The sequence below is a fragment of the Anabrus simplex genome, chromosome 3, assembly GCF_040414725.1.
Source record: "Anabrus simplex isolate iqAnaSimp1 chromosome 3, ASM4041472v1, whole genome shotgun sequence".
Classification (NCBI taxonomy): Eukaryota; Metazoa; Arthropoda; class Insecta; order Orthoptera; family Tettigoniidae; genus Anabrus; species Anabrus simplex.
Genome location: NC_090267.1, coordinates 283,475,306 through 283,487,395, shown reverse-complemented (window position 1 = coordinate 283,487,395; position 12,090 = coordinate 283,475,306). Strand labels below are relative to the sequence as shown.

General features: G+C 36.7%; 1 protein-coding gene across 2 annotated transcripts in view; it reads left to right on the top strand.

Moving 5' to 3' along the window:
- The window catches only part of LOC136866262 (uncharacterized), a 445,701-nt gene that overhangs the window by 38,825 nt on the left and 394,786 nt on the right, over positions 1–12,090 (top strand). For both annotated transcript variants that reach the window (XM_067143066.2, XM_067143067.2), the window contains one exon: positions 11,212–11,399. In XM_067143066.2, coding sequence (XP_066999167.2) covers positions 11,212–11,399 — 188 coding nt within the window. The remainder of the gene's footprint in view (positions 1–11,211; positions 11,400–12,090) is intronic.

Below are 12,090 nucleotides of genomic sequence, written 5' to 3'. Positions count from 1 at the left end.
TTTAGCGTGGTTTGCTGTATTGACATTAATATGGGGTGGCATTATCTTCGTCTGAAATTACCTATAATTTATCGTTTTATGAACAGACGCTCATACATTCATGAACTTGTGGTTAGGGACACAAAAATGCATTTTATTTAAAATGAAACATAATGGCTACAATTACATTAATCGGGAACTTCTATCTTATTTTATAGGGCAGCGTATCTCAGTTTTCAATCACTTCACTCGGACATTGTGTAACGTTTCTTACTAGTTTCTATATTGCTGCTTATGTCACTACCAACAAAACAAACATGCTATACAAATCAGTAGTATAATACAACAATCCACATTTCAAAATTCGATCTTTGTAGTTACTAGCACATGACTAATTACTAGTCGTCGAGCACCACAGTACAAAACGTATTTTACTACTTTCTAACATTATTCAAAACGAATGAAAACTATCGAATGTAAACATTCAATAGTCATACTTCACAATTGGTAGTCTACCGATAGTTTAAAATATTCTATATTCCCATCAATACGGCATATAACGTGAACCCTGTTATAATAACGGTTTTTGTCCGTCCCTTCAAAATTCCTTTATGAAACTGTTGGTTACAGCGAGAGCCCTATCACTGACACATCCGTTAAACGAGCGATTAAGTGTGCATGTCCACTAGTGAGCTCTTTCATTGACATTCAAAGGCGATGTCGCAGTCAATTAGTAATACCTGTTGACTGCTGTCCTCTAAAACAAATTCAAAATGAAAGAGGATAACACACATTCGTAATAAATGTGTAAATAACGTGACCGATAGCAGTTGTTAACTCATTAGAAATAAAAGCTGAAGTAAACGATCGTTTAATTTTAATGTTATATACTGAAATACACCTGAAGATATGGCAGAGTACGTCACTGATTTCAGAGGATAGTTTATATTTTCTCATGTGTAGTTAAATTTTGGAAAGGCTATTCCAATGAAAATTTACAGCGAGAAGGTTATCGTTTCTTTGCTGGCGCTTGAAGTATGTTTTCATCATATTGTACATATAGTATGGTTAAAGGAGAACACAACACAAAAATCAAGTTGCCTCAGAATCAAAGAGTGTATTGGACAGTGTTCAACTGTATATTTGCTTTTGCTGTGCGCCGCTCCGCAGGCTGGTGAACTAAGGAAATACGAGTAGCTGTGACGTCACTGCGCTGTTAGCGCTGAGCGAGCCATCCAGTTGATCATTGCAGTATGTGCTCAGCCGCTCTTCCGTTTACTTGAAGTGTTGTTTATTATAATAGTGCAGTGACTGTTTGTCGAAATGCCTTCCTGTAGTGTGTACGGCTGTAACAACACAACGAGTTGTAACCGAAAGTGTAGAGAGAAAGAAATACATTTCTATAGGTTTCCAAATCGAAGCAAGTCGCCTCGAAGGTTTAGCAGTTGGGTACAATATTGCAAGAGGAAACAATTTTCTCCTGGTAAGGGAGCTACTGTGTGCTCAGTGCTTTTTAAAAATACAGAAACGCAACTTTTGAGAATGAAGTTGATGCCTACGAAAAAGCTGCAAGGTCCGAAATTGAAGTCAGGGTCTGTTCCTTCAATAAGATGTCTGGCGTCGACAGATGGAGATACTTCTCAGGCAGGAATGCTAGGACATACGGAAGCCGCTTCACAAAATACACTGTGGGAGTACCCGTAAGAAACTAAAAAGAGCAGGACGGAAAGGTATGAGGCTAAAAGACGAAGGGAGTTTGTTGACACAGTATTAAACGAAAGTGATAACGATAATGATGTACACTGCACGTTATAAATTTCATATTAGAGCCCGTATTGCACATAATTTTATTTGCATAGCCACTTACGGAGTTTTATAATTGGCAATTCGTTGTTTTGAACAACAGTTTTAACATGATTTTAATTGGACTTCATGCTTCATATCATGTTCACACCGCACCATTTTAACATTGAAGATTGACAAGACGCTTTCACGCCGCGTCACAATATACAAAGACTTTGCATTTACTTATTTTAATGTGTCCTCGCCTTATTTTGAATATTATGTATTTGTATTTGTGACTGAAGATGTCCTATAAGAGGACGAAACATGTTTCACGAGTGTAATTTAATGTAGTCTTTGTAATAAAGACAATTACAGTATTGTAAAGGTGGAATTATAAAATCTAAATTTTCACAAGTTAATGATGTACACGACGTTCAGAATGATACGAGTGAAAATATTTCACCAGACAGACAGCAATGTAGTGTAGAAATACAGTGTGAGTTAAGAAGTGAAATAGCTAGAAAATACTTCGACGTTGCAATTTCTGGCACAGCCTTGAACAGTGACATAATGAGAGAACAGTTGAATGACAGTTTCTATGAACCAGATGAAAGTGACAGTGAAAGTTATATTAGTGATACTGATAACGAACACACTCAGGATGATGTACATATTACAGGTTCATGTTTCTTTGTAGCGTGGACAAGTTTGCTCACACTCTTTGATATTTGTTACATTTGTAAAAGTAAAGTGAAAAAACATTTCACATTACATTAAGGGGACTATGTTTTGCGTAAAATCACTTTGCGATTGTGGTAATAAAGTCCGTTGGTATTCTCACCTATGGAAGGAAAGAAACCGGAAGCAAATCTCCTAATATCAGCATTATTGTTGTCAGGCATTCTATTTGAACCTTTTCGGTCATTCTGCAAGTCCATTAACTTACATATGATGTCACAAACTGTATATGATAGAATTATTCATAGAGTAACTGGTCCGATAGTGGAGGCTGCTTGGGATCAAGAAAGGACTAATGTTATTGATTGTTTGAAAAGCAGTGCCAAACCCATTTGGTTAGCCGGAGATGGCCAGTACGATTCTCCCGGCTTTTTAGCCAAATATTTAGTGTATTCACTAATGGATATAAATACAGGCCGCATAGCTCATTTGGATCTTGTTCAGAGGGTGATGGTGAAAGGTGATCTTGAAAGGGCTGCGTTGAAATCGCGATGAGGAAGATTGTACAGGAAGAAAATTGTAATATAAAACTCTTCCTTTCCGATAGACACAAAGGAGTAAGGTATTTACTGAGAATGCAGTATCCTGATATTGAACATGAATTTGATGTTTGGCACATATCAAAAAGTCTAATGAAAAAGATGAAAGCTCTCGATAAAAATCATCCAGAAGTTCAAGCGTGGAAGGCCAGTATAAATAATCATTTATGGCGGGCAGCACAAACAAGTAATGGAAACAGTTCTGTGTTAATCGATAAATTTACATCAATTTTGCACCACGTAAAAATGAGCATAAGTGGTTAGAAAACGGTGAATGGAAATCCTGTGAGCACGATACATTAACGGAGGAGGAAGAGAGAAAGAAAATGTGGATTAAAGGAAATTCAAGTTCATATGAAGCCTTGAAGAAAATAGTTTTAGACAAATCTTTTTTAAAAGATGTGGAACATATAAAACACTACGTTCACACCGGAAGCCTAGAAAGTTGTCACAACCTTCATTTTAAGTACGCTCCTAAAAGAGTTCATTTCTTGTACAGAGGCTCAAAGCTCAGGTCAGTGATTGCTGCATTGGACTATAATTGGAACATTAATAAATTGAAAGCTGGTATCAAAACTCAGTACTCAAAATCAACAGGAGCCTGGGTGATAAAACAGAAATATGAGGCGTCAAGCGATGGATGGAAGAAGGCAATAATGAACAAAATAAATATCTCGAAAACTAACTATAGTAGAGCCTCACCTGAAGATCAAGCAATGGATCTGTCACTGCCTAAAAACATCGCTCCAATACCTCGACCTTCCAATGACGATCTGATCAAGAAGCACTTCTCACAATTTCACTCGCAACAATAAATGAGGTACCGTACTTCATGTCAAAATAATACATTATCTATATTTATCGTACAAACAAGCTTAGGAAACTCTTACATAATTCTACTGTTTTAATTTCATTTTTTTCATTTACAGCTGAAGCCCACATAGGTCCTATTGGGTTCTGGAAATGTGTTCCTTATGGTGTTGACGACACATGATGGTATGACAACTCTGTTCTTTTTACCAATCGCAGTCCATGAATTTACCCACGAAGTGAACTGTTTGTAACAAATAAAACGCCAAGTTCTATTTGATGGATTTAAAGCTGTCAGTAAACGTTTCCTTGCCATGTTTTTTGTTTTTAAGCTCATGTTATGCCTTGTCATTGTCAATACTTTACGGTCTAAAATAAGCCTTGTAAACGAGGGATTTCTTGTTATACACATAAATTTCTCGGATTTCACTGCTTTTAGATTGTCTAATTCACAACAGCATACACTTTCTTTATCCGTATCCATGATAGTACACTCATTACATTTACATCAAATTCGCGTGCCGACACGGCCTGTAGTGTCAAGATCGCCATCTGATTGGACATCAGCAAACGTCGTTCGTTCTGGCTCATACTGATACTGATGAATTATATTTACATCCATTATAAATAAAAATAAGCCCACTAACACTGGCAACAGAAGAACACGGCAGTAGCAGATGGAGTGTGGGAAAAGACTGCGCAAGTTTACTCCCAGCGTCAAGGCTGCCAGGTAGACTCTACAGCGCAGTGACGTCACGACCAGTTACTAATTCCGCACATAACTTTAGATTGGTTGGACATAGAGGCACCGGATTAACGGCATTGTTATTACATTCCGATAACACATATTTAGCAATGAATAACGAAATATGTGTTTTTGTGTTGTGTTCTCCTTTAAGTTAGGTTAGGTGACACTTTTTGAATAAAAAACTGAACTGTTTGCCACAGAATGCGACCTTTGGTATAGTTTTCTCACTATGCGCACTTGCGAGCGCTCTCGTCGACATTTGAAGGCGATGTCGTCAATTAGTAATACCCGTGGACTGCTGTTCTCTATAACAAATTTCAAATAAAAGAGTATAACATGCGTTCATAATAAATGCGTAAATAACATAACTGATAGCAGTTGTAAACTCGTTAGAAATGAAGGCTTAGTAAACAATTGCTTAATTTTAATACTATACAGTACACTGAAATTATGTAAGTATGCGATGCACCTTAAGATATGGCAGAGCCATGGCCAACTCAAAATTCCGGCCTGCTGCACATGACAGTTCCATTGTGATGACATCAGTCTTTTAGTGCAGCGATATAGAGACATGTCTTGTTTACATGGTGGTTTTGTAGCATGTTGTTGTTATTTCAATGTTATTAGAGGTGTTCGTTCGTGTTTAAAAGTGATAACTGTGTGAAAACCCATCAGTAAAGGATGTATTTTCAGCAATAGTATGTGTTATATACTATAGCATTCTAATTTGAGCAGCCTGATGTTAGGAAGTATTGCTAGGTTATGTGATAGGTTAGGTAAACCCACTGAGCTATTATGAATTGTCTAAAGTACTCTAAACATTATCATTTAATTATGATGATTATTATTATAATAATGTCTTAGTGTAGTGTATGCTCCTCTTTGCTAAATGGGGCGAACGTGTAGTGTGCCTGGATGTACATCCAGTTACCGGTCAAATAAGGAGGTGGCTGTCTCAACATTTGCCTTTCCTAGCGATAAGGAGAAGCGAGCTAAATGGATTCATGCTATATACTGATCTAATTTTGAATCCAGTAAATATGCCGGTGTCTGTACTAAACATTTTTCCGAAAATCACATAATTCGAGTTGATAGTGCAAAATGACCAGATGGTTCGGTTTTAAGTTTGCCTAGGGTAAAGCTAAAATTAACTGGCGATGCTGTGCCAACTATATTTCCTGGGCAGCCGTCATATATGTCTCAACCAACACCTGCCGAACGAAAATCTCCAGAAGAAAGGAGAGAGGATGTTTTGAAGAATGATGAACTAAACTTCAAGACATGGTGTGAAGGAGGCTAGATATCAAATTCTGAGGACTTGTTGCGTAAGTTAATAACCCTAAATGTACTTCAATTTTCTAGAAAAATTGATGTCAATAAAGTTTTGTTTTATAAGCTTCAAACCAAATTCATACTTAATAAAGCTGTGCAGAGGGGGGTTGAAACAGCCTACAGATTTTGTTTTTCAAATAGCTGTGTAGGGCTACACTTTATTTCAGACCTTGATATCTGATTTTGAAGATGCCTTTTTCAACACCAGAAGTCACAGGGATGTTTGTACAAACCTTTTGAAAATGAAAGTTGAAGAAACTGGCAATTACAGTTATGAGAGAGAGAGAGAGAGAGAGAGAGAGAGAGAGAGAGAGAGAGAGAGAGAGAGTGTGTGTGTGTGTGTGTTCATTAGTATTGTGTCCAAAGATCTGCCACATTTTGGGAAACATTTTTAGTAACAATTACTCAAAAATAATTTACAACAACACTGTGCGCACAAACAAGCGTACAATGATGACATTTTAGAGACAGCAGTTCGCCTATTGAGTATCATATGATTTGTTATTGAGGGCTACATGTTAATTCAGGCCTTGATATCTGATTCAAAGATGTATTTTTAAACAGTGGAAAACATAGGGATGTTTCTTTCAAATCTATCATATCATGGCAAATATTTCTCCTAACTGTTATTCATAAATAATTAATAACACTATGTGCTCAAATAAGTGTAATATAATGGCATTTTAGAAACAGCAACAGTTTGCCTAGTGACCATCATACTACTTCTCAAATTGTGTAAAGCTACACATTGACTTAGACCTTGATATCTGATTCAGAGATGAATTTTTATACAGTGGAAATAGTATGGATGTTTCTTTCAATGTTTTCATTGTTTTGATAATGAAAGTTGAAAAACCTGTGACAAGTGTGGGTGTGTGCTGCTGAGTTAATGAGTGTTGTGACCAAGATCTGTCATATTTTGGAAAACACGTTTTTTTAACTTATTCGTGTGCTCAGACAAGCATAAAAGAATTACATTGTTTTGAGAGAAAACCATTCGCCTAGTCACCGTCATTGTACAGTCCAGATGAGTAGCCTTCAGTCGAACATTTTACAATATGTGATATTAAGTGCATATATTTGTGTATTCATACGTATTCTTTTGATAGTATTTCTTTGATGTAATGTGTTTATAGGCTTATTATTGCATTTTCTTTGTCACATTATGATAAAAAGCATCGTATCAGCAATATAGGAATTACACACGAAGACGGAGAGTGAGCATTATACGCGTGACGTCACAACTGTTGGTAACAGGCCTTTATATATCAAGATGGCCGTGGCAGAGCGCATCGCTGATTTTCTCGTGTCTGGCTAAATTTCGGAAAGGCTATTTCCACGTAAATTTATGGCGAGAAGGTTGTCATTTCTCTACTGGCACTTGAAATATGTTTTCATCATACATATAGTACGGTTAAGTTAGGTTACGTGACATGGTTTGAATAAGAAAACTGAAACGTTTGTCACAGAATGCAATTGAACATCTTCGGTATCGTTTTCTCGCTATTGTCACTTGCGAGCTCTCTCGTCGACATTCAAAGGCAATAATACCAATATAAGGTCCGTTATTGGACATTATAAATTTTCCAGCTAACTCATTCTTGGTTGCCTGCGTTTCGCCCTCGTGTGCTAAATTAGGCTCATCAGTTGGGACTTAGCACACCACCCAAGACACAAGGCTAGTGCATACCGTGGAGGCCACTGCATAGGCTACTTGAAGCCACCAGCAGTGCCAGTGCACTATGAGAGCTATGTCTCATTTCCAAAATTTGATGCCTGCTTGGCCATCAGATAATACAGATGTTGATTCCCAAAGGGAATTTAAAATATTTGTCCCGAATGAGTAAATTTATAATACCAATATAATGGTCCGTTATTGGACATTATAAATTTTCCAGCTAACTCATTCTTGGTTGCCTGCGTTTCGCCCTCGTGTGCTAAATTAGGCTCATCAGTTGGGACTTAGCACACCACCCAAGACGCAAGGCTAGTGCATACCGTGGAGGCCACTGCATAGGCTACTTGAAGCCACCAGCAGTGCCAGTGCACTATGAGAGCTATGTCTCATTTCCAAAATTTGATGCCTGCTTGGCCATCAGATAATACAGATGTTGATTCCCAAAGGGAATTTAAAATATTTGTCCCGAATGAGTAAATTTATAATACCAATATAATGGTCCGTTATTGGACATTATAAATTTTCCAGCTAACTCATTCTTGGTTGCCTGCGTTTCGCCCTCGTGTGCTAAATTAGGCTTTAGCTTTAGGGCGAAACGCAGGCAACCAAGAATGAGTTAGCTGGAAAATTTATAATGTCCAATAACGGACCATTATATTGGTATTATAAATTTACTCATTCGGGACAAATATTTTAAATTCCCTTTGGGAATCAACATCTGTATTATTCAAAGGCAATGTCGGAGTCGATTCGTAATACCCATCGACTGCTGTTCTCTAAAACAAATTGGAAATGAAAGAGAATAACATGCGTTTGTAATAAATGCATAAATAACGTGTCCGATAGCAGTTGTTAATTGTTTTGCTATTGTTGTGTGTTGTTTCATGGTTGAAACAGTTCTTTGCAACTTACTGTATTCATGTGTTGTGTAATTAGTGCGTGATGATGGCTTCAAGTCGTGACATTTTAGCTTGGTTTGATGAAATTCCTAGTGATCAACTCGAGGGCGAAAACAGTCACTCGGACTGTGGAAGTGAACACAGTGAACATACTACGGATACTGAACAGTCCGAGCCAGAAGAACATGCTGATGGTATTGTACCTGGTGAAAAATCTATAGCTGGCCAACAACATGTGTTGTTGGTAAATGAGAATTTCATGTTTAGTGACAGTGTTTATATAGTGAAAGATAAGGTAACAAAGTGGGGCAGGCATCAACCAAGAAGAAATCTACGCTCATGTACTTGTGCCGACAGTATAGTTACTCATCCTCCTTGTGTGAAGGGCATTGCGAAAGACACATACACTATTTTAGAAAGTTCGGAATTGTTTTTTCCAGATACAGTTATAACCATTTGAGATTTATTACTATTTGTAATTTTATTTGTATTTTCTAGTGTTCTTTATAACCATTTGAGATTTATTCTTACGTTCATTTAATGTGTTATTACATTTACGCCTGGAATCGGTTGGTATTTATTATGTAAACACGTCATATCATACCGTGAGCATTTTGCTCAACGTGCGACCACTCGCGTTACTTTCATCCTAGCGACCACTGGTGGGTTAAATAATCATACTTGACCTACAGTTGGCAACCCCAAGGACTTTGTACCTAAGAGCTGGAGCATCAAGTTCAGGCTAGGAGCGATCCATCTTTCCTCTTTAGTTTTCAAATAAACCTTTCAAAAATGAAGTGTATGGAAACAAGCACAGCTGCTGGTTTTATCATACTCAGCAACAAAGACTTTGTTTCAGTACCTAGGATCAAACCTCCTTAGTGACATTGGAATTGATGAGGATGTTCATGCTGAAGCTACTGCAACTTTCACAAAGTGGAGAAAAGTTGCAGGATCTCTGTGAGACTGTAATATGCCAGTTCATCGGAAATCCAAGTTTTACCACACTATCATTCATCCTGGAACAGTGCTGGTCTTCAGTATATCAAGTTTGTTAATTTGCGTGAAAATACAGTTTTGTTCTGCCAAAGAAGGATATTTTGTTGAGTGAGATTTAGATTAGTTTGCTCCCTTGCATGAAAATACAATTTTCTCCTGCTTACAACTTTATGGCTCACCATCTCTGATATCTGCACAGTTAAAATGTTCCTAAAGGAATACCCTGAATAGAACTGTGCCATTATTTGAATTGTCATTGATTTGTTTTTACTTGTGGTGCAATAGTGACATTCCTTTTGAAACATACTGTAGAACACACAGTAGTGTGTTGGCTCCAAACTTTGGGTGATACAGTCTGTAAATTATTCTGAAAGAGGGCATCACATCATTGTAAAAATTGAAGATTAAATATCATTGGTTAAAGATGATGGTTTAAAATCCCTGCACTCTCATTGGTTGTTTATTTTCACTGAGCTGTTTCTTTTTGCCATGCAAGTGGATGTAAATTCATCATGATGCTGAAGGCATATCACAATGAAAAATTTGAAAGCAAAAGCCTGAAATCCGTACTGAGGAGCTACCCTTTATCTTTAAGGTGGGCTAATTCTATTCTAAAATATCAAGCACCCAGAATTTAAAAAAAATACAAGTTAGAGAATAGTTTAACAATTTTTACAATTTGTTTGCCTTACGAAGTTGAAGGTATATGTGTAGTCAGACAAAAACTATCACATTTCCGCATAAAATATTTAACTCTGATGATGATGTTTGTTGTTTAGAGGCGCCTAACAGCTAGGTCATTGGCCCCATTTAACTCTGAAGATAAGAGAGAAGGATAGAAAAATCGTACACCCAAAAGAATATGTAATATCAAACTTACAGTACATTGTTACGAGAGGCAGCTTACCCCATGAACTAGGAAGGCTCCTAGTGGAGCGGTGCAACTCTGCACCCATGTTTGATCTAGACCAGACCCAACAAGAAACTGATTTCATGCTAAACTGCGTCCCGGCAAGTAGTGTGAACAAAAACAAACAGCTCAGCGAAATAAACAACCAATGAGAATGCAGGGTTTTTAAACTATCATCTTTAACCAGTGATATTAAACTTGAGATTTTGCAATGATGTGAAATTTTCTTTCCAGAACAATTTACAGACAGTGTCACCAGAAGTTTGGAGCCAGCACATTGGCGTGTCTGCTACAGTACGTTTCAAAAGGAATGTCACTATTGCACCCCAGGTTGAAACTAAAAAATAACGCTTCAAGTAATGGCATGACAACAATTCAAATTTTCCTTTATGGCAAGTCCTTTCCTGTCACAGATTAATGAACAGGAATAGATGAACATACTTGTTGCATAGAACACCTGGAAACCTTAATTGCAGGCTCACATATGTTTATAGATTTTGATAGACGTTTTTGTTTTATTAGCATAACTTAATAACTTGTATACTGTATCATACTGGAAAGGAACAAATAAGCCCTGATTATACTGTATTGTGTGATACTATATTACATTATAATGCATTGAACAAATGTAATTGCCATGTTTATTATCACTGATCCTGGATTTTATCAGATTTTAACATATTCTCCCTGTCATTTCCATATTAACTGATCACAGTATTTACAATTTGCTTTTTATTTTATCTACTAATCAATTATTCAATTTTCTGTCACTTATATAAACATTGTTTTGATAGCCAAGTATCAACAGATCTGTGCTGAACATAACAGTCAGAATGGGGCTCATGTGGAGAAGATTTCATCAACGACTGTAAAAAGCCCTGTTAAAAATAACCCGTTGAGTGGGTTACTGGGGCAGTACCACTCAGACAGTGACACAGAAGATTCTGACCAGCTGGATACAAAAGTGTCAGATTTTCTCAAGGTAAGGTCATTTTTCTTCCATAAATGCAAATTAACAATGTTTTTGTAGTTGTATAATTTTTTTTTTTGTAATTCTTTCCTTTTCACAATTTTCCTCTCCAGAGGTTCTAAACCAGCTAGTCATGGCCCAAAATATGTCATTATTCTGACATTACTTTTGTTTTTAAGCATAAATAACTGACATAGCAATGTTATCTTTATATATTTTTTATGAATCTCCATCAATTAACCTCTTGGTGATTTAGACCATTGAAGTACCTCATTACATTGAAGACAGGAGTAAGTATTATAGGATAATGTGTGAAAAATACCACGGTAACTAAAATATTATAGAATTAAATACAACTCATGTTAATTTATTAATTTCATATTAACAAAGATATACAATTCTTTTTCTATTAATTAATTAATTAATTACCTGCACTGAGAGTTGTAGGCTGATACTAGTCAGTTTCTTTTTTTTTCTTCAAGAGCGTGTCACTACAATTGTTTGACTAGGGAGACACATTGAGTTTTGACACCCCACTTGAAGGTTATGATAGCCCAATAACATTGTCACTGGCTTCTTGCTAAGATGGCCATGGTTTGATTCTTGCACAGTGCATGCAAGATTTTAAAAATAAAAATTTACTGCTATGTGGTTTGGATTTCCTAAAACTGGAGGTTATATAGCTGTAATAACAATATCAGCA